Source organism: Peromyscus maniculatus, chromosome 10 (genome assembly GCF_049852395.1).
Source record: "Peromyscus maniculatus bairdii isolate BWxNUB_F1_BW_parent chromosome 10, HU_Pman_BW_mat_3.1, whole genome shotgun sequence".
In the NCBI taxonomy this organism is placed as follows: domain Eukaryota; kingdom Metazoa; phylum Chordata; class Mammalia; order Rodentia; family Cricetidae; genus Peromyscus; species Peromyscus maniculatus.
Window position 1 is genome coordinate 28597329 of NC_134861.1, and position 24006 is coordinate 28621334.

The window sequence follows — 24006 nt, forward strand, 5'->3', positions numbered from 1 at the left end:
TTACCAATTACAATGACAGCTGGGATGAGATTTACCACCACTGGGGAGGCAATGTCCTGGGTCCTAAATCTGTGGCTCAAATTGCCAAGCTGGAAAAGGCAAAGGCCAAAGAACTCACTACTGACCTGGATCAAATATACACTACTAAGCTTCCTGTGCAAAATTGTAATTATAAAATATAAAAAAGAAAATATATTTCCTTTAATAAATTTATACTATGACCACACACAAAGTGTGTGCCAAATTATATTCATGTAAATTTGTTTTCAGAGGCATTAAGAATGTAGTACATTTATTACTGTTAGAAGAGAGAGCCTGGTCCTTTGTCCATGTGTCCAGCTTCTCATCCTATTCCTTATAAATCTTTACTTAGAACAGTTTCCTCTCTTATCCACAGATCATTACTTTCTGCACTGGGTTTGAGTGGAGCATAAATCTTTTGGTGTACCTCTGTGTAGAGATGAGTGACCATTATTTCAGAAATGTATCTTATTTAGACTTCTTAACTTATTGTAACTGCTTCTTAACTTGTCTTCCTGGCTAATAGTGACAGAATGTAGATCTATTTTTATGAGCCTTGAAACTTATACATTGGCCTCGTGTCAAAAACTATAACTTCAACATCCAACTATTAAAACTTGACTAAAATCTTGATTGCAAGTAATAGTGTTTCAGAATAATAGTGTATATAATAGAATTATGTTTTCCAAATTGGATTTTAGAACTGAGAACCATTATTGTGAATTAACCGATTTGCATCAAATGCAGCTGCCGCATGAGATGCTGGACATTATGTTGGGTGCCTTCCATTTTGTGATACAATAGTTTTGCGAAGTAATGAAGGACTTTTTTTCTTTTCATACGTTAAAAGGCATGTTTCTCTGGAATATCTGTCCTTTTATTTAATCAATATTAGGAATCTTGTAATTGATTTAAACTCCCTTTGAAATGGCTAGTAGGATGCTAAGTGTCAGATTATGGGTCCACTTTAGAGCCATTTTGGGTTATTTGGGGGGGCGTGTTTCAAGACAGGGCTTCACTGTTACACAACAGCTTTTGCTATGCTGGAACTTGCTCTGTAGACCTGAACTCACAGAGATCCATCTACCTCTGCCTCCTGAGTGCTGGGATTAAAGGCATGCCACACCACTGCCTCTCACCATTTTGAGTAATTTATATTTCTGTATACTACTAATATTACCTTGCCTTTTATTTTCCAGCTATTTTTTTGGTTTTCTAAACTACCACAAATTCTTTATGAGTGATATTAATAATAAGTTTGTTGTATTGGGTGTCACATGAAAGTTATATTCATGAAAACTGACAGATGTTTGGATGAGTCTACTTGTCCATATTCTTAACTTTTTCTAGTATTTGATATTTTACTAACTTTCCTTCTTACAACTCCTTATCAATAGTTCTTGACAATTTTTCTTTTTCTTTTCCTTTAATTCCATCAGTGTGGTTTAACAGTTCTTTGTTTATTCATTTTCTTTCATGATCTAAATCCTTTGTGGACTGTTTCTTCTCTTCTTAAGATATTTTGCTTTTCTGTCAACTTTGATGAAAATACTTGGCCATAATGTTTTGAATTGATCATTTCAAACTGCCCTCAAAAACATTTAGCAAACAATTTAACCAAAGTTCTCTTCTAATGACAGGCATTAGTTCTAGACACGTCTTTAGTTATTAGACTAGAACACATCTTGACTCTTTCCATGCATTTATTTATAGTCAGTTGTCTGTCTCCTCTCTGAGTTATGATGGAAAGTTCTGAGAGAAGTAAGTTAATTTTGAGCAACCCTCATCTCTAATTCTTCCTCTTGGTTCTTTCTGGTTGGGCATTTTATACTCGCCAGTTAGCAAATACGTTCAGTCTTTAGTGTGCCGGGTACTCAGCACACTGATACACATTTCTTTAGGGGTTACTTAGTTGACATACTCACTTGCACAGACTGCTTTTGTAAAGGAAATTATCGGTTTGGAATCTCTCAAAATCCCATGTTTCTTGAAATCAGTATGAGGGCTACAGAAGAATGCACCTCTATTCATTTCCTTAAGTATCCATTCATGGAGCAAGCCTAACCCTAACCTAACCCTGACCTAGAAGCTAATTTATGAAGTAAATAGAGGTATGATTTTTACCTATTGTTTCCATCTTATAGGCGCTAAGCTTCATAGTCTCCATGTTCCCATTCTCCTGGCAATTCCCTTCTTCCCTCAGTGCAGCTCTAGGTTTTCTGAGTTCCTTGAGAACTGTTGTTTTCTCTGCTTGATGTAATGATTTGTGAAAACAAAGTAAAGGACTTTATATTAAGCTCTGTTGCTTTTTCCTATTGCTTTGAACTCAATCATTGATTGCTCTTCTGTCTCCTTCTCCCTTCTTCTTTTTCTTCTCCTCTTCTTCCTCCCGGTTTTCTTCTTCGTAAAACATTGCTTCTATTCACTGAAGTTGCTAATATTTTTCAAAAGAATCTGGAAAGTGGCTTAATGCCCTTCAATGCCCTTAATGCCCCACTCATTGAATGCCCCTGATCAGTGCTACCGGGTGTCTGATCTTCAGTATTTGTCCTTGCTTCCCCAGGCTGCAGCACTATGCCTACTAACTTTTTGTTGCATGTTGGAAAGTGTGACTAAGCAGGTTCAAGACCCCTCATAAGATTTCTTTTGCTAGACAGATAAAATGGGAAGAGGTTGCTGTAGTGCGAGGTTGAGGTTAGAGTAGGTTGTTTCCATAAGTTGATTGGCCTGATTGCTTCCCTTCATCTTCTCTTTGAAGCAAGAGACAAGTGTATTCACAGATAGGTTTTTCCATTGCTGGATCTTAAACTCTCAATTCTTCCTATCTACAAGACCAGTTTTCATCTCAATTAAAACCCATTTTTGCTTAGAGTTCATCAATTTCTTGCTTGCATTCTTTTTATGGGTCATATTTCATGTGTTCTCATTGAGATCTTGGAGAGGGGGTATTCATTTAGATTTCATCTCATCCCAGCTCTAAATTCTAATTAATCTCTCCTTACTATTATTGGCTTTCTGGATATTCTTTGTCTTTTAGTAGCTGTTTCCTGATTTTTTTTTTTGTTTGCTCAAGGGTTTATCAGAGAAAAGCTAGTAAACTATTAGAGCAAGTTCTTGAGAGTTGATTTTTTTCCACATTCTGACTCTTCAAATCCATTATTTTTATCTCCAATATTCAGCAAATTAGATTGCCAAAAGTGCTGCTGAAGATTTTGATTTTGGTTTTAATTTTGTGTTTGTTTGTTATTGTTTCTTTGGCCACTTAATAGCTGGTCTTTATCTTGGCCCTTTGCCCAAATTTGTTGTTGTTGTTGTGCTGTACAGTCTTCAAACCCTGGTTTTCTTAGCAGGTCTTTGATGCTCCTCCCCCTTCCCCTTTTATAAGGCTACTTAATTGAGTTGTTAGAGAAGTTTTGGTCCATAGTGTGTTACTCCATTTTAGTCAGAAATGGATTTTGCATCTAGCTTTTAATGCTCTGTTCTGATGATATTAAAGACTACTTAATGTTTTTTCATCCAATCAGGCTTTAGGTATGTTAAGACTCTATTCCTCAGAGGATTTGTATTCCATAATAATGGGGCACAGAAAAGAATAAAAACAAATATTGAGATGTGATAGTAGCAGTTCCAACAGAGGTCATGAAGATGACTTGGGCCATTGGTGCCCTAGAGTCAATCATTCTTTAGATATAAATGGTCAGAAAAGAAAGAATTAAATTCATTTTCAGATGCTTCATGTTATGCTCTTTGTGTTGGGAATATAGGAAAGGCTTGGCATTGGTAGAGACAATCATCTTATTTTTTATTCCTGTTCTCTTGATAAAATATATTTAAAGCAGATTTCCAAATGGATCTGACATGATTGAGAGAAATCCTACACTGAAACATTGATCATAGGAAATGGGAATTTTGAATCATTCAGTTTTTTTCTCATCCAGCTATTATATGTTTAATATGATTTAAAGCAATGAAGATACATAGGCGGTTTAAAATGCCACATGGAACTTAACATCTAGTGGAAGAGTCAGACTTCAACTAGATGATTACAGTAGCACTTAATTACCACTGTGATAAGTACTGTAGAGTATAATTGCAGCATTTTGTGAGAGCCATTAGCAGTAAAGTTATAAAAGAAATAGTACAATATGTGAAGTCTTTTATGGAATAAGTGTTTTAAGGGATACATTGGAAATGTTGACTTTTCCGTTGAATTGTACACATTATTCTGATATGGTGAAAAGGGACTAGATTTCCAACTTGGATGAGAGATGGAAGGATGTGAATTCTTTTGGCATATACCATTCATTAGGTAATAAATATGTATCTTTAGACTAAAGTTACTACATTAGAAGACTGCCTGTTTCTGTTGTGTGCTTTTTATATTTAATTCTCAGAATGAATCCCAAGATAAATACTTTAATACAATGTACATATGAATGTATAAATTCAATTTAGGCATGTTGAGGATACTGTTGCTTGGAACTGTGTCACAAGACACCTTTGATGTGGAACTCCTTAATGAAGCTCCTCCTAGGTCTAGAGATAGGCACACACTGAGGGTACCTTACCATGAGTAAAATGTCTGTTAGCAAAACTACTGCATCCTTAAAGACACTTTTACAATTCTTTTGCTTAGATTGTAAAAGATCATGATTTAGCTGTAGGGACCAGGATGAGTGAGCGACTCAGAGCACAGATATTGCTGCTTGTGAAGAACTTCTTAGCAGAGGAGATACTGTGTGAATGGACATGTGAGAAACATGGAGTGAGATTTTTGTCAGCATTTATCCGGCACTGTCCAATGAAGTAAGAAAACCCATGACCTGTACTCTTATAATTCTTAGGTGTGGTCTACTAGGATGTGATAAAATCAGGCTAGGTCCTGCAGACTGAGGCCTGATTGTGCCGGCCCCTGTCAGATTGTCATCTTCTGAGGCCTTTCCTGAGCCAACTGTAATTTAAAATATCCTTTGAATTGATACACACAGTAATTTGTATGATTTAAATACATTTTCAGAAATGTAATGATTTTGATACTATGTTAAAATAACTGTATTTTCTATATATTTGAATAAATAAATAATCTTATGGATTAGCCAGTGTGAAATCTGATAATAAGAGAAAGATATTTTCATGGGTAATATATACCTTACTTTGCCTTTCAATTAAATAGTTGGCATTTCTGGTTTTTTGTTTGATTATGTTTTTAATTTTTAAAAACATGGTCTTAAACTTGCTATGTAAGCCAGGTAGCCTTGACCATGGAGGCAGTCCACCTGCTTCAGCCTCCTAAGTGTTGGAATTATAGACATGAACCACCACATTCAGCTCTAATGGACACTTCTAATGGATTACATAGGATCCGGACTTAAGAATATTTTAAATGGAAAGGAAAAAAAATTGAAAGATATGATGGAACTTACCTTTTTCTTCTTTACTGAGGTAAGATTGAGAATAAGTTGCCAACTGTAAGTTTGATCAGTCTTGTTTACATTTTCATACTCATTTCAACTTCCCTAAAACATTGTCAACAGCAACTTCTTTGTGTAGTAAAATGGATGTGGTAACAGTTCTGGGTTAGTTTTGGTGGTTCACTGGCTCATGACAATAAGTAACACCTGACCCAAGATGAGTTTCTGTTAACTTCAGCTTATGATGCTTCCCAGAATGGCTCATTAAAATGTTCACAGTGTGAGTTTGGGGATTGTCTTTGTGGTGTTGAGTATCTTAGCCTTGAAAGCACCAAATACTTTTGCTTTGTAGAGAGTTAGGTCATGTAATCCACTTTATCTAGAACCATCCTAATGTCTTAGTCTCATCACTTTAGGATCAAAAACATTGAAGGTTGGGAGGAATGTAGAGTCACCATTTATCAGATAGCATATTTATTTTAACAATCACATGTCCATAGATAATTCATAGATTAAACAGTTCTACGAGATGTGAGCTGATGAAAGCTCTTTCTCAACAACATATTGTCATTTACAGTGAGTACAATTTCGTGGCTTGGCCTTTTGAATTTTATCTTCAGAAAGAGCTAGGTCGTAATGTGATGTGCTACTGAGTAATTACCAGTATGTATTGTTAGGCTTTGTAGTTTAAGTGCATAATCTTGGAAACTGGTTAATCATGGTATTTCTATAATTCCTAATGCATTTCAAAGAATTATAGCATTGGAAGAAATGGAAATACACATTTATTAACACAATTTAGTCTTAATAATTAGAGCAGAGCTTTTATTATTGCTTATCACCTGTGTAACCACAGGCAAATAACTGAATGTCTCTTAGCCACATTTCATTCATGCTTCAGATAAAACTAATAACGCCTTCTAATAAAGCAAAAAAAGGAAACATGTTATGTGTTGTAGTTTGGCTGTGACAAAACCCCATGATCAAAAGTAACTTGGGGAAGAAAGGGTTTATTTCAGCTTACAGTTTGTAGTCCATCATGAATGGAAGTCAGAGCAGGGATTGAAGCAGAAACCATTGAGGAATGCTGCTAACTGGTTTGCCAAGCCTGGGTTTCCTATGTAAACCAGGACCACCTGATCAGGCAGTGGTTCTCAACCTTCCTAATGCTGTGACCCTTTAACAGTTTCTCATGTTGTGGTGACCCCCACCCATAAAATTACTTTTGTTGCTATTTCATAACTATAATTTCCTGTTCTGAATTGTAAAATAAATACTTGTGTTTCCCTGGCGGGAGCCATGCAACTTCTTTAGGGAACAAGGCCTAAGAATAGCATGAATAAGCTCTCCTTGTGACAAGGCCCTAGAGACCCTGACCCATTTTGGCAAAGCCTGTGAACAGTTCATTGAGTGATTCCGGGCATGACCACAGGGGTGTATGTGCTGCCTGCCCTCATTGCTTTCACTGTGCTGGCCACATTGCTGGCTGCCGTCAGTTTCACTTTCTCAGTCATGGATAAAATACCTGTTACAAAAGGAAAACTTCTCCCTGATGACTCTCCTCTGGGTGAGCCAAAGGGGAGGTTGTTAAAAATATACAGTGGATCTGATTCAGTCACTAAAGCCTTTGATGTTTCAAGTGTGACCATGAATTCAGGCTTCCTAAGATCAGGATGCTGCCTTTCCAGTGCACCCTGTGACTAGTCTGAAAGAGTCACAATAGTTCATGATAATATTACAAATTTGCATAACTTCTGGAGAGAATGGTTTTAACCACAAGAGTCTTGGAGAAATACAAATAAATAGATGATATCAAGAGTTTAATGGGAACAGTCTAGGAACAGGAAACAAAGCAGAATCATAGAAGCCCCCAGTGCCCTTATTTCTAATAACTTTGCCAATAATGTAGGAAGTTGAGAGGAAGGAGACATGAGAACAAGGGATAAACAAAGCAACTATTCAGTGTAGGCTTCTAAGTTAGGTTGCTTGCAGGATGATAGAGAAAACCTGGTACATACCCATGGGAGACAGAGTAGTGCAGAATGAGGAACGAATTGATCTAGCTTTGGCTGGTGAGTTGATTGTGAGAACTTAGACCTTGCCAGATGTAAATGTTAACCACTAGAGGAAAAACTTTTTCACTCTCCATGCCGCTGTAGCCGCAGATGCTGCCAGCTGGGCACACTGGTCCACCTGTGGGTGTGCCGAGTTAGAAAACTTCTTCGTCGCCTACAACACTGCTTATGCTCCTGACGTTAGAGCTGTGGGCCAAATAGGTAATGGCTCCCTGTAGGAAAGTTCGGGGATGGAAGGAGAATGAAGTAAAGGAACAAACTGGCAATTATTGTAACCATTTTTACAGACTTAAGGAAATCAATTTGATTGTAAAACTGTTCATGCAAACCATTGAAATTGTATAAATAACAATGGCCCAGGGTATCAGGGGCTACTTGTTGGAAATAGGTGGTCACAGTTTCTTCTCTGCGCTGACTTCACATACCCATCCCAGGTCATTAGACCCATTGGATCAAGGCTCGCTGCATTCCCCAGTGGTCTTAGGGGATATGATGCCTGTGGAGGGCTCATTAGAACCCCAAAGGTGCCACGACCCACAGGTAGAGAGCTGTTGTACTCAGGAATGGCACTGCCCACGGTGGGCTGGGCCATCCAACTTCAGTCCTTAATCAAATAAGAATTGCCTGTGGACCAATCTGGAGACCTTTTTAAATTGAAGTTCACTCATCCCAGATGACAAAAAGAAAAGAAAGAAAGAAGAGAAAAGAAAAAAACTAACCAGGACATTACACTGTTCTTTTGTAAATTAGATATAAGCTAATGCTGCTATACTAGTCATCCAGTAATGTTAGACTATATATATGAGTTTTATAGTACTTAATTAGGGTAATGATTTAGTTACAATGAATAATAACCTGTTTTAAAACAGGTAAGAAATAAAAATATTAATAAAACAAAGATTAATAAAACAAAATGTCAGTGTGATTTCATTCTAAATACCCTGCTAATTTCTTCAAAGTGTTGAAATAACAGTAGTGAATTTTTTTGAGATTGGAATATATCCGTAGTATTTAACTTGAACAGCATTTGCATCCAGCTGTTAAAACTGGTACCCAAATCAGTACATAACTAGCCAGTCTCACAGTGGCTCCTGCATGTTCTTGCATACATGCTGCATTTTCACATTCATAGAAACAGAAAACTACATAATACAGGAGAAGCTTATTTGACTGGCAAGCTAAAACCCAAGTGAATAGGTGTGAATCGGTGTGAACTAAGATGAGGCTGAAATGTTCAGTTTGTGAGCACATTGCCAAGTTCTTGAGGAGAGATGAGTGTTCCAAGCCCAGAGTGGAGAAAGAATGTTAAACCTGGAGGATGAGGTGAGGTGCAGTAGGTCAGTTACTCACATGAAAAGATGAGGCTGTGGGATAGACTACAGGATTTCCACTGCAGGGTCAGAGACTGCAGGGGATGGGGATGAGCAAGGGGTTGATTGGATTTTAAAGAAAGGGTAGATGTTGACACAGAAGACAGCATGGATTGATATTATAAAGAGAAATGAAGTGACGAAAGTGAACAGAGCAGGAGTTTGGGGTAGTCTAGGAGTGATGTAGTTAGTGCTGAACAGTCAAAATGGAGCCTTTAAAGTTTCGAAAAAGTATATTCCTACATCCCTCTCAGTCTGGGCTTTGATGTGGGCTGCCCTGTTGATGTTAGTACCAGTTAAATGCATCTAAATGGTTAAGGAAAAGAAGCAAAACAGTTTAAATTGTTGGTCAAACTAAGTCCAGTATTTCAAGAGATTAAAAAAACAACATTAGGTTTAATATGTTTTAAATCCTGTTCATGTTCACTCAGTTCAATATGTAGCTCTCACATTAACAATTATAGATTTCACTGTTATTAATCTTCACTCTTGATCTTTTCTTTTTTGCGCTTCCCAGAGTTGTCACCTCTTCCTTTTAAATTGCAGTTGTGAAGCGGGTTTACATCAGTGTCTGTAGCTACCATTCTTTTTTTGTCTGGCTAGATTCTAAATGTTATAAGTAAACAGTTTTGGTTTTATGATTACATTTCACTTTTTACTTTTTCACTGTAAAGTTACTAGCAGAACCTTTTTAAGGTTTCCATGTGTTTTTATTTAGAAAACTTCATCTTCCGTTTTGATTTCTTGTATTATTTTCAGCCAGTGTGTAACCCTGCTCTGTTTTACAGATCTTTCCTTGGCTGACTGTCACCCATCTCGCCCCCTTTACCCCGCTTTCAGCCAGTGCTTTTGAAGCTGCCCCTTTATAAAAGTTTCTGTGCTTTTGCTTCAATCCATGCTGATTTTTGTTAATTTTGAAACTGCAGTTCTTACTTTAAAAATCCCTGTATTTGTAAATACATGTAATGTTTATAAATAGAAGAAAGACAAATAAATGCACATGCCTTTCTTGTTTTGGATCTGAAGAAGTTTTCAGTCAGATGCACGTGTATCTGAACCCATGAAAAGGGGATGGAGACAAATGCTTATACTGTTTGAGTATGAGAAGTATAATAGGATTTTATAGATATCAGTGGAAAAATAGAATAACCATGTATGTACATAAATATGTTTTCTACCATAGTTTTACTTTCATTTGTTTTCTAAGACTTTAGACTTTTTACGAATTAGATAGAACTTCTACTCTGGATAGTTTGGTTTTACATTTTAATCCATTATTGAACACATACATGCTCTTCAGATTCCTGTCTGGTTTTCATTAGTGTTCCACAGCTTCATTGTCCAATGTTTTCTTTAATTGAACCATTTTGCCTTTGTTCCTGGTCTGTAACCAAATGGATTATAGTGATGTTGAGGTTAGATAGAGGCTAATGTTGGTTCTCAGCATCTCTCTGGGCGATGAGCTGCACAATGGTCTCAGCCCACTTTGTGCCTTTAAAGAAAATAGTACTGTAAAAATGTTCAGTACCATCTACACTCCAGGTACTCTAGTGAACACACTGCCTACTTTGAGCCACTCTGGAGTAGCTATGCTACTCAAGGGACTGCATTTTTACAGAATGATGTATTTCAAAGGATATTGGTTTTCATTGTAGAGAATTCATGCATTTAGAGCAATTCAAACCAAAACAACTGAGTTTGAGCTATGTGTTTAAAATATTATTCATCTTGAATCATGCCTGGGTTAAGTGTCAGAAGCTATATTTTGTGCAAAAAGGAAATTTATTGCTAAGAGACCAGTCCATACCTGTGCTTATACAGCATTTTCCATACGTTTAATCTGAGTGTATGAACTAATATCAGCCAGATTGTTGTACAGTAACATTACTGATAACAAAGGAGAAGTTCATTGAGGAGAAAAACAAATAAAGGATGCATAAAAACCTCATACTGTATGAAACTACAGAAATGGATCAAAGAATTTGACAGGAAGTTTAATGTGTACATAAGTAGATGCTGACAGAAACATGCTGTGTGTGCCAAAGGTTCCAGTGATGGAAAAGCGAAACATAGTGCTCACTGACCACAGCATGAGCCTTGACACACATTGTAAATAATCCTGAGATCTATGGCTGCATTAAGCACTGGGCTGCTGTATTAACTGCAGTAAATCTATAGCAGGAGGAGATGCTGGCATGCAGAAATTCCTGATTAATTTCCTCCATGTAGTAGAAGGAATGGTACCCTCCCCTGCACCCCATAGCCCACCTCTGTGTGATCATTTTTTATTCTCTTTTGCTCACCAGACTTGTGTGTGTGGATACTTCCTTCAGTACCGTCAAGTTAAAAGCACATGATGCTTCTGGGAGAAAGCACGTGATCACTATCAAGCTGAAGGCGAAGGTACGTGCCTTGTTATTATGGTCAGGAAATACTTTGAGAAATGACCTCTGGAGGTTCAATGTTTAGAAGTCCTGGTTATTTTTTAAATGACATGGGTGATTTTAAAAATTAATTTTAGAAAGCCTTAAGGAATTTATTCATCCAGTTTCCAAAAGTCTAGGTATAATTTCCTGTCACAAATTTATTCCAAATTTCATCAAAATGCAGATATTATAATCAAGAAATAAGAGTCAACAGCCCCCTCAAGCTCCATGACATTAGTGTTGTAATTTCCTGTTTAAAAAAGAGTGATGAGTCCCCTGTCCTAATAAACTTCTTATGAGAAAGTCTCTTGCCTCTACTTCTGTGAGTTTTTTGTAGTTCTTATCTCTTTCCTCACCCAAACCCCTAACACACACACACACACACACACACACACACACACACACACACAGCACATACACATGCATGCACAGTTTATTATTTATTTTGGCTAAAGTTTTTGGGTGTATATATTCTAAGAACTTAGAAAGGTTATGGCTTTATAAGCTTGTGTATGCTAGTGATCTATAAACAGTCACAAAACATTTGTTTTATGTTTTTGTTTCATCTTTATGTTTCAGTTCTAGATTGGGAATTTTAAGAAATAAATATGAAAGCTCAACATATTAATCATTCCCTTAGTAACAATTGGGGAAACATTGAAATTTCAAGGAAACCAGGACATTCAGATTTTTATTGTTTCTAGTAGTCATCAATCAATTCTATTTCAGAAGATTGTAGTGATGAAAAGATCAATTGTATTTGTCCTTTTTAAAAATGAGTCTGGCATTTAAGGCTTTCAAAAGAGAAAATAAACAAACATAGAAAGCTGTGTTGGGTGGCACAGAAAAGTTGGTTTGTCTTAGTGGCTCCAAGAGACAACTCAGCAGCGACTCATTTCCCCTGCACACACAGAACATTTAGGTACAATTTTAAGACACATCAACAAATTAGTTGGATATGAATCTAATTAATTTTAAAATGAGTTAGAGGTTTGTTTCATTAAAATAATCTTATTTTTAAGTTTTTAAAGGTATGCTTCTAAAAAAATGGAAGAAATCATCTTTTATCCTTACAAAAGGTCACATTTAGCCAGCAACAGTGGTTCTTCCTCTTCACTCAGATCACTGTTTAGATCCTATACACTGAGGAGACTTGCTTTGCCGCTGGGACGGTCGGAGCCCATGATTTTAATACATCTGGCCTCAGGGTGAAAGCTTGTGTGCTTGCTAAGCAGACAGTGCTTGTGTCCACACTGCCTTCTATGTTCAGAGACTTCCTTTATTGTTTATTAATTTTAGGTATTGTGGGGTTCGGTGTAGAAAAGGGTTTTTTTTGATCTATATAATATTAACATAATTGGTGATATTGCAAATGGTGATGTGGACATTAGTATGTTCCATTATGTCTATAGCTTTACAATGTAGATGAGCTTTTTCTCTAAAAATATTTTTCTGTGTCTGTTTTACAGCTATAGTTTCACAATACTTACTACAGACAGACACTGGCAGAGAAAAAAACAAAACTTTATTTGAGATGGGAGGAGATGGGGGTTGTATTTGAAAAAGACATGGGGTCTTAATCTTATGTTGATGGTCTTTATTAGACTTGTCTATTTAATTTAGATTTATAGATATGCCAAGATTGTCTTTAGTATGTGATCTCTCCATCTCCCCTTCTCTTTCTTCCCCACTCAGTATTTAGGTCTAGGGATATCAGTTAGGAAACATCAATCACTAGAGCTATTTGGTAAGATTGTAGAATATAGTATTTTAACCCAAACTATGATTTTTTGAAACAAACCTTAAAGAGTGTTTTTTTTTACATATACAAACCTTTGTTTTTTGACTTGACATACATTAAAGACATACATTTTGTTTTGTTTTGTTTTTATTCTTGAACACATACTCTTCCAATTCTACCACCCTCCTCACCATCCCCAACCACAGTGAACACAATACTGATTTGGGCTAGTTAAAAATAAATAAATCTTGTAAAAACAACTCAGTGTGTGTTAAAGGCTGAGATCTTGGGCTTTGTGGTTTGTGTGTGTTTACTTGGGGGCAGCCTTCTTGGTCAGAGCAGATTAGGACTTGGTTAAAATGTGTTGTGAAGTAATAGACTGTAGAATCTAAAAACTATTGCAACAAATATATGTGCTTAATGGCATATAATTCCTTGAAAATTTATAATTTGGCTTGCTTCAAGAGAGATTTACAGAATTATTAAACTGAGAAATTATTAAAACTTACACTTGAAAAAAATTTTTGAGTCAGAGTCTCACTTTGTAATCCCAGTTAACCTGGAAGCTGCTGCGTAGAAGCTGCTATGTAGACCCGACTAGCCTCCAGCTGTGGTGACTATGCTTCTGCCTTGTGGGTACCAGGGCTATGCATGTGTGTCACTTTGCCCCATTCTTATATGCAGAGTATTGTTGTCAATATGATTTCCAAAATAAAAGTTTTCAGGCTGGAGCTCTAGATCAGTTGATTAACTGCCTTACCCAAGATCATGGATTCCATGCCCAGCGCCATCAAAACAAGCAAAAATAACTATAGTTTTTATAACTACTGCAAATTGGTATTGCATATACCCTGAAAACTTAAGAGCCATTCTAACTTTGCCTGGGTGGGGTTGGTATATCGTGTTTAGTTCCACACTGTAATTTAGCTACTGTAGTCCAGAAACTATTTTGAAAATGATTTTAGACATGGTGGTTCATTCCTGTGATCCTAGCACTTGAGAAGTTGAGGAAAAAAATTGTCCCAAGTTTGAAGATAACCCAAACTATACAGTCAGTTGAGATCCAGTGGTAGGCTGGCCTACAGAGTGAGACCCTATCTCAAAAGCCCCAAAAGGAAAATAAAATTAATATCGATGTAACTTTATATTTTAATAATTCATAATAAACCCCTAAACACATAAAGTTGCTTTTTTATTCTCTTCATTTATCTGAAGTTTATTTGAACAAATTGGTGTTTCATGTAAGTAATATATATATATATATATATATATATATATATATATATATAACATCCTTGTATTTATTGAACTTAAACCAAATATGCAATAAAACCACTACATACAGATCAGTTTAATTCATTAGAGCCTGGTGTGTTTACACAGTTATAAATACATACTATAAGTGTCATCATCTCACAGATGATACAGAGGACTTGCCTGTATACATAAGGTTATGCACAATTCAGTTGGCTTCATTTGTTTAACTCTTTTGGGTATGGATCTCCATGTCATTTTACTTAGTATTTACTGTACTAAATCTTAGTTAAATGTAGGGTTTTACTCTTCTTAATGTAATGAGCCATGTGTGTACTTGAGGACATCCAGGGCCACAGAGGCTTTATGTAGAATACCATGCCTTCCCTTATATTCTTACACTATCCACACTGATGACTCTGTTAGAACTGACACTGGCCATTGGTAGATCCCAATGTGATGAATAACAACCCAAAGTGAATCAAATTTTCTATTTCTGATCCAGGGAAGTTTTGAGGGTACATATTTTATCTTTTAAACTTTTTAACATCTATATCATCTATCATCACTCTATAGTGTATGTACACCGTGGTACACATGCAGAAGGACAGCCTTTGGGAGTCAGCTCTCTTTTCCACCATGTGGGTTCTCTGGATTGAACTTACAGTGTCAGCCGTGGTGGCAAGCCCCTTTTCCTGCTGAGCCATCTGGCTACCTTGCATATTTTTAACAAATCCTGATAATTTAGAGGGAATAGATCTTTATAACACTTTAAGTTCTGTCACTGTTACATGTGTAAGCCTGAGAAGTTAAATGTCTCCTCTAGGATTGTAAGAGGTAAGTAACACAGCTGGAAGCAGAGAGTGGAGGGATGGGGGCAGTTGTGAAAGGTGCAGAGACAACTCACATGACTTAGAAAAAGTAAAGGTGTACATGTTTTTGCCCCCATGGTTATAGCCCCTGCTCTGAAGTACAACCTGGAATATTTTGAGTTGCCTGAATATACTCCATTTTTCTTAACCTGATCTTTTGTTTTCTTTTTCTTGTTTCATATTTAAGCATTATAACATTTTTCTATGTATTTGTGTTAATTTTGTTACTAGCTTTATATAACCAGATAAAGTTAATTAGTATGTATAGATACTCACTTCATTCTAGTCAAACTTACCTTGAGAGCAAAATGGTAATTCTTTGGGAAACACTGAATTCAAATATAGTTATTAAAAAAAATGTTATAGCACACCTTCCCCTCCTCCTTCTGTCCCTGTGACTTCCTCAATAAAGTAATGAAAAATCAGAGACTAGAAAGTAAAGCCTGGAACTTAAAGTAGTTTGTCATAGGAAGCTTTTTAAACTCATTCTCTTCTAAGGAATTTAGCTTTTTAATGGCAAGTAATGAGTATTTTTAATTATAAATGACTTTGAAGATTTCAGAATTATATTTTAATTGATTTTGAAATAGAATTCTCTAATAAGAAATTTAATTTCAAAAAAAAAGCTATTTTTTATCTTTGGTAACTTAGAAACCTGATTTGTTCTTATGACTATCATTTATTTTTATATAACCAAGTAATTAATTCTCTAGTAGTTTTACCAATCTAAAAGTTTTTTCATGCTTAAAACTGTAAGTTTTATTTTTCCCTAATAAAATAGAAGATGTTTCATCATTTCTGTTATCTTTTTGTTTTTATTTATTTTTTCCTCTTCTTAATATAAGTAGTTGCCTATTATTTCAATTAATAATTACATATAGTCATCGTTGTGTGCTTCTTGATTATTTAATGCCACTGTCTAGTTAGTTGGTGACTGAAGCTAACTGAGATTAAATTTATGACCAGGAAGAATTAAATAACAATTGGTTTAATCTCTGTTTAAAGAAAAACTTAACCTTCAGCTTTGGTCCTTGCTCAGATCACACCAGCAGCAGTGATCCTGACTCAGATCGCTGCTGGTTGCTCAGCACTTGTTGGAACCCCCACCTCACTGCATCTTGTACCTCCTAAGCATGGGAGGGGGGGCTATTAATCACCCCTGATGTCATTATAATAGTACAATTACAGCATGTGCATGTGCATATTTAATATATGTTACGTAAGTATTCCATCCGTGTATATGTTTGTAGCTATGACGCCTTTCCTAATGTTCCTAGTTTTCTGAAGTGCCTCATGTCAGGTGTCACGCAGACACAGGAGTGACCTGTTTTCATGCTTTGTCACAGCACCCTGTGGAGCCACCTGATTGTGTTGTGGACTTTCCTGTTCCGTTTTCTGTTTCCTGGACACCACAGGTAAATAATAAAGTTTATTTTAAATAATTAAATTTTATATTCTTTTTAGTTGAATGATCATTTTAAAGTCTAAAATTATTAAATTATTTGTTTTTTAAGCATTTATGTTAACTCTCCTGCAATAATTCATATTTTCCAAAAAATGAATGTCTATTTTCTCTATATATACATGAGCATGCACATACACTTGTCTAGATTTCATTACTTTAGGCAAACATGTAGAAGCTCTACTGATATACAGTGTTTTGTTAAATTTAAATCTTAAAAAAACTCTTTAGAAAGCAGTGAATATAAGCAGGAAGTTTGTGGAATTTTGTATATTGTTAAATTGTTAATATTGATGACATATATAACCTTTGTAAGTGAAGAATGGAATATAAACTGTACTATGACTTGTATCTGTGCTTACTTTACCTAGGCTAATTCAGTTTCCCAGTCCATCAATAGAGATCAATGTCTTTATAACCATGTTATAAACTGATGTTTTATATATATATTCTTAGAAGGTGATATTAGTAGTAAAATATCTTTAAAAATTGAAGGAGGACAGTGTCATGATGAGGTTGTTTACTGTCCTCCTTTGCACCAGGTCAATTTTGGTAGTTGATGGTACCTAGGACAAAACATCTCTGCTTATAGATTGGAAAGTGAAAGCAAAGTCTCAGTGACAGTTTACAAGCGTTTCTAAGTGGAGTTCATCCATGTTTTTATTCTGGACTGTTTAGAAATATACATGGATAGTTATACTTTGGTTTTTAAAATGCATGTATTATTATTGTATGTGTTGATGTGTGTGTGCATTTGTGTGCTCTATCTAGTGCACATATGGAGATCAGAGTACACCTCTGTGGGGTTGGTTCTTTCCATCCTTAAGTGAGTTCCAGGAATTGAACACAGATTATCAGCCTTGCGTGGCAAGCTTTGCCCACTGAGCCATCTCTCCTGCCCATAAGTTAGTTTTCTAATGCTTAAGAGGACTTAGGTTTATATGAGGGTTTGAATAATTAATCAGCTATTTTAAGTCATATTTATTTTTTCATTTTCTTCTTTATAAACAACAACAGCAAATCCCATTTCCAAATCCCATTGGAAACTGATAAAACAGAAAATAAAAAGAAAATGTCTGTAATTTTCTTTTGGTACTAAAAATAATATTTTTTCAACAGTTCATTTGCCTACAAATTGCATTATTTTTTTCTTTAGAAACATCTTTTTCATTTGACCCTGGAAGCCTCATCTTTTAGTTAAACTTCTTTAAGGTCATGAGAAAACACTGCATCTGAATTGTATGACTCTTTCCAAGATGCTATGTAGAATTCACACTTTAATATTTATCTTGTGATGAGTTTCTTAGTTTTCTTTTTATTGTGGGTACTGTGTAAGTTTCCCTGAAAGGTCATGAAGAGTATGTGTGACACCAAAACTAGTTTGGACTGCTGGACTGGAAACTGCTTGGGAACAGTTTATCTTAAGTTTGGTGTTCTCGCTTTAAACAAGCTTGGAGCCTTGGGCTTGTGAGTGTGCAGCTAATGCAATATTATTCCATTAGAGCTGTAGACTTGACTATTGGAAATTTCTTTTTGTAATAGCTCCAAGCAAACAGGATTAATTAGTAGTAAATGGAATGTAATATTTTTAAAATTTTAGAATATATTAACTTCTTACAGTTCTAGAAAAATTAGGACTCCTTTGAATCCACAGCTCCCACTGGTCAGATATTATCTTGTCACCTTTGCTTTAGGTGTGTATCTAGCGCGCTCCTTTCTGTTAGAAATAAAATGTTTTTGGAACCACACTGGGCCCACTCCCTCTTCTGGGCCTCATTCCTTCTGTGCTCTTTAGTTTTCTAAACAGGACTCTCTTTCCCTTCAATTCTAAGTACGCTATCCTTGCTATCTTATGCTATATTTGAAGTGTAAGGTATTTAAATCAGTACCATTTAGTTGACTTCTCTATACTCATCTGTGTGTCAGTTTACTCATTTATGCTATATGTTTTTATCTCCATCAATCGGTTAATTTATTCACTGCCCTATTGGTAAATATATCTAATTTCTTATTATCAGCCTGCAATACAACCTTCTGTGTACTTCCCAGTGCATATGTATGAGGATTTCTGTATGGATCATTCCTATAACTGTTACATGGAATATGCCTCTTTGAGGTTACTAAACACTGCCAGCTTGCCTTCCTAAATTGGTTGTATAAGTCTTTACTTACATCAAGGCACACATAGTAATTCTTATATTACCATATTTTATTTTGATCGCAGTCTGCCTTTTCTTACCAAGAATTGATAATCATTGCTGTGCTCATAGTCTTTGCCTGTTAGAAGTCTTTTTAGAAGATATGCATGCATCTTTCATACTGTTTTGATACTAGTGCTTTCCTGGTTACATAGAATAGGAACATCTTTTCATAGCATCTGTTTTAACTCTGTGTATTATATGTTTTATATATGTTTTATGTTTATATGTTACATTTTCAGAGTGGTCATGTATATTAGTCTGAACAGTGTTGATTTTTTTGTATGTCAAGGAAAATCTATACCTTTTTTTCTGAAAAGATATAAACACCATAGTTTATTCTAACAGTTACAATTTGTTCATATTCAAGTATTCTAGAACAGTCTAAACTTACTTTTGTCTACATTATACATGCAGTTTGGAGATGTCTTCATTTGTATCAGTCTGAGGTAATTTCAGTTTTTTTAATATAATACATATAAATTAAAATTTCAAAAGTTTTACAAATTTTTGTTTGCATATAAGTATCGACCTATTTTTTGTGATAGAATATGAACTCTGATTCTCTTCAACATTACAATGTTGGCAATGCTAACTTGTTTCTAGAAAGTAAGGTGTGAGGTGAGGTGACATTGTGTGTGGTCCTTTTCCACAGACTGGCTGGGACAGTTCTGCTCTTATGGGGTTAGGGTTTTTTCTTCTTTATTTTTAAACAATTTGATTCTTAAGCAAGTGAATATTACAGTTGTAGTCTAGTAATAAAGTTGTATTTAAAACACTGTATATAGAGTCCACATAACTGATCTTACAAAGTCTTTGTCTACTTCTGTACATTTCTTCTCTGGCTTCAGTGTTCCTGGACTTTGAACTGGGAAGATCTTTATTTTCCTTTCTTTTTGTAACATAACAGACATGGCTTTGTGGCATCCATATTAAAAATGGGTAATTTTCCTTATGGTCCCCGTCTTCCTGCTGAGTTGATAATGTTTTGATGTATTTTTCTTTTGCCCTGATGAGAGGTCTGCTGCTGCTGCTCTGACATGTTCATTTGGATGAATAATTATAACGTGCACAGTGTCAAGCTGAAGATGGTAGGCTCTGTGCGTCATGACAAGCCCAGTAGCCGGTGCAGGTGTCTCACAGCATGATCAGCAACAGCCAGTGTATTCTGGCTCAGAGGGGACGTTCTGAGTCGGAAGAATCAGCGGCAAGGGCAGGGCTGCTGCTGCTCTTGCTGCAGTGCTGTATGCCAGAGAAACACAGTGTCTGGATCTCTTCAGCCGCTCATTGTGTTTGCTCAGTACATCCTCCTTGCAGATTCTAGTGTAGAATCTAAAAACAGCTCATGATTTTTATCTCTCTTATACCACATGTGCTATAAAATATGTTACTTTTAAGATTTTTACACACATGCCATACACGTCAATATTGTCAACTGAGTGTGCTAATCTCAGATTCCAGCTAATTCCAGGTCACAGACTAATCAAAAATGGCTGATTTCTACCTGGAAAGTGTGTCATTAAGTACAGATTTGGGGAAGTAGCCTTGTCACAGGCAGTTGGAATATTTAATTTGATCACATACAATGAGCACTGGCCTGTGTATTTCCTGCCATGAGAAATCTGACCCTCCTGGGACAGTGCCATGGATCAGGAGGAGTGGCAGGAGCGGGGAAGCCTCTGGCAGGTGTCTTCTGATGACTGAGGAGTGTCATTACAGACAGAGTCCCTTGACCAGCAGGGCACTCGGGCTGCTCCTCAGCGCTGCAGACCCGCCATTGGGCAGCCTCACTTCACTCTGGTTTACACTTCACCACTGTTTCAGTCTTTTTTTTGAGACTGGCTGCACAGGATAGCCCAGGCTGTCTTGGAGCTCATTATGTAGCTTCAGGGGTCTTGAAACTTAGGGCAATCCTTCTGCCTCAGTCTCCTGAGTATAAGTTGTCAGTCAGTGGTGAGCTCCCCTTAAACGGTATAATTTCATACGAGTTTCTTGGCTGCCTTTTGCCTCAGTTCTACATACATGACCTTTTCATCTTCACACATGTTCAGGGAAATACACTTTGTAGAGAAACAGGACTTCAGCGAGGCACAGCACGCAGCTGTCTGCTCTAAGAACCGTGCGAGTTCTCAGCGTAGGCTTTCAGGCCTTCCAGCAGTCCTGTGTTGCCCGGTCAGAAAATTCATAGAACCAGAGTTTTCTTTACTCATAAATTAGTAAGTTTTATATGCTTTTGCTTTCTTGGCAACTTATTTTTGTCATTGGTAGTATAAAAAAATAAAAGATAAAAGCCAAGAAAAGGCATCTTCTCAATTCTATAATGTGGTAGAAAATGCAGTGAAGGAAGGAGACACGGGGTCTTTCGGCCTCGATGGCCGGTTCGCTGCCTCTCTGCTTTCCTTTTTCAATAATATCATTTTAAAAGTACTGTGCCTTCAATGAAAAAAAAAAGGAAAATGCAAAGAAGCAAAATTAGAAAATTATAGTCACCTGGTACATCATTATGTACCATGTGAAACTATGCCTTGCCATTTCTAAAATACCAATAATAAAATATACATATTTAAATAATCCTTAGGGTCATGGGAGTTTTCTTCATAGTTGGGCTTAGTCCGTGGACTGAAGACTTTATGTGCACAATCACCTCTTCCCTGTTTGTTTCATTAGGTCTTCTTAATCCAGGTGTTCTGTAGTTTTGCTTAATTTCCCCCTTAGTAGCTAATTTGTGTGACAGGCTCTGACATTGCATCTTATCATAGTGTGGGTATAGCACAAATCCTAATTGGTCTTAATAATAAAAACCTGGAGCCAGATATTGAGGTGAATGCTGAAAGATCAGTAAAGGAGCCAGCCACGAGAGAGACTTCTTACCTCTACCAAATCCTCAGCCTGGACCCTGCCTTATCACTCCCTCTCTCCTCCCAGCCAGATCACTTTCTGTTTTGTCCTCTCAAGTGCTGGGACTAAAGGTGTGCGCCACCACTGCCTGGCCTCTAGTGGCTAGCTCCGCACTCTGATCTCCAGCAAGCTTTATTTGTAAGAGCACAAGCAAAATATCACCACATGTGGGTAACCTATTTATTACTTTAATTTTCTATCAAAATAGAAGTTACACTGGAACATAGTATGAGTTAGAATTCAAGGTCCAGTTTAATATTTTCCCATTTTAGATAAAGTAGCATTTCCTGCCTTCTTTTCCACTTACTCCACTTTCTTCAGTGTCAGCCCCTTTAAGCTGTTAGCATATCCTTAGCATTTGTGTTACTCAGTTTTCCTGTCACTGGAGAATATCTGAGGTAATTTTTGTTTTGACTTCAGTTTTGGAAATAAGAGTCTGTGCTCCAGTAGGGATCATTGCTTTGGGTATCTGGTATATTTGGGTGTCTGGTGTAGAGGTATAGAGGTATCTCATTATAATGGGAATGTGTAGCTTAGCAAAAATGAAAAAAGAAGGGTCCCAAGCCCTACCCCTGTTAAAATAGTGACTCTCGGTGGCCTAAGACCTCTCTCCAGGTCCAGCCTCTTGAGAATGCCCACTGCTGTGGGGAACATTACTAAAGCCTTTAATACATTGACCTTTAGGGAAACATTTAGAATTCAAACAGTGGTAGTATTGTAATTCATGGTATTATATGTTCACATATGTATAGTACCATCTTTTTTAAGGCATTATCTGTAATTTTATACTGTGAAAAGTAAGTTGTCTGGTTTTTTTTAACCTACCTGCACCCTCAAAGCATGTGTATTGTGTAGTGCCTTGATCTTCACCATATAATTGCATTATAAATTTGATGTTAATATTCAGTGTTTCAATCATGAATTATATACTATGCAGAGATAAGCAATGAGTGGCTGGATGTCGGTATTTTTTTCCTTTGTCACCTTGTTTTGTTTTTTTTTTTTCCCCCACAGAGTTGATGATTATCTTACTTTTCCAAATTGTATGTTCTCATTTAACACTGTCCCCAAGAGACCCATGATATATATGAATAGATAACTTTAGTGTACAGATGGAGGGATGTCTTTGACTCTCACACAGTTACTTTCATAGAAGGGAAAAGATACGATTTTGATTGCTGTTGATTTAGAAGATTATCAAAGTTAGCTTAAGCTTAGTAGAAAAATTGGAATCAGTTTTTAAAATTGCACATGAGATACTTCTGTGCAATAATAAAAGTTTTCTGTGAATGAAAGACCCACAGAGACTTATATATGGGACAGGATGTTTATCAGATGACCCTTTCCCACCTTAAGGCACATTTGAAATGATCTACCTGCTCCTGTTAATAAGTTTGACTGAATTATAGATCTTCATAGTAACCTCCATAATTTGATTTTTTTGGGCCAGAGTAGCATAGGAAAAGAGAAAACAAACTCTAAAAGGCTGGATCAATCCTGTCTGGGCACATTAATGTATGGCATTGTATAAACTATTTAATTTTATAAAAAGAGGGAAATAATATTTGTGTCATAGACTGCATATGACACAAAAATCATAGATTGGGATTATGAACAAAAGTCTTTTGGATTTGTAAAATGTGACACAAATGTTTTACCTTAGTGAGCTCTTAACATAGAGCTCAGAGGCAAAAAAAGTGACTTTCATGTAGATGTGTATTATATATCGGTCTAGTAATAGTGTATATGTTGTTACATTTATCTTAAAGATTCTCGAGTTCTCAAGAATTGTATGATGTTCTACAACAAAACATGGATGAGTGATAAGAAATGCCTCAATCTCAGTGAGCTGTGTGGGTGGGAAAGATGACTAAACACATGGACAGAAGATGAATGTCCTGTTTTTTTATTGGCTAACATATTGCTTTTATTTAAACTATTATTTAATCTTTATCATAAATTGATAAAATATTCATACATAGCAGGTGCCTCAAATAAAAGAAAAAAATCTATCAGATTATTTTAAGTATTTCACTATTGGATGAAAAGAAATTATTTTAGCTAATATCATTGAAGCACATATGTAATATTAACATTCTCCATCATCCTTTCTGATAAGTTCATATTCTCTATCTATTTGTTCTTACATAAATTAATTTTTATGGGCATACAAAGGAATGATTTTCATAATAGTATTTTCATGTATGTCTTATCATTGTACTTTACTTATACTTGCTGCCCTCCCACTCTACGCTTTCCCTCCACCTGGGACTAATTT

The 24006-nt window shown here is 36.1% G+C and overlaps 1 protein-coding gene across 5 annotated transcripts in view; it reads left to right on the forward strand.

Annotated features, from left to right (window-relative positions):
- The window catches only part of Fancl (FA complementation group L), a 73629-nt gene that overhangs the window by 28798 nt on the left and 20825 nt on the right, over positions 1–24006 (forward strand). For all 5 annotated transcript variants that reach the window (XM_042285531.2, XM_042285533.2, XM_006974781.4 and 2 more), the window contains 2 exons: positions 11184–11280; positions 16517–16585. In XM_042285531.2, the coding sequence (XP_042141465.1) occupies positions 11184–11280; positions 16517–16585 (166 nt within the window). The remainder of the gene's footprint in view (positions 1–11183; positions 11281–16516; positions 16586–24006) is intronic.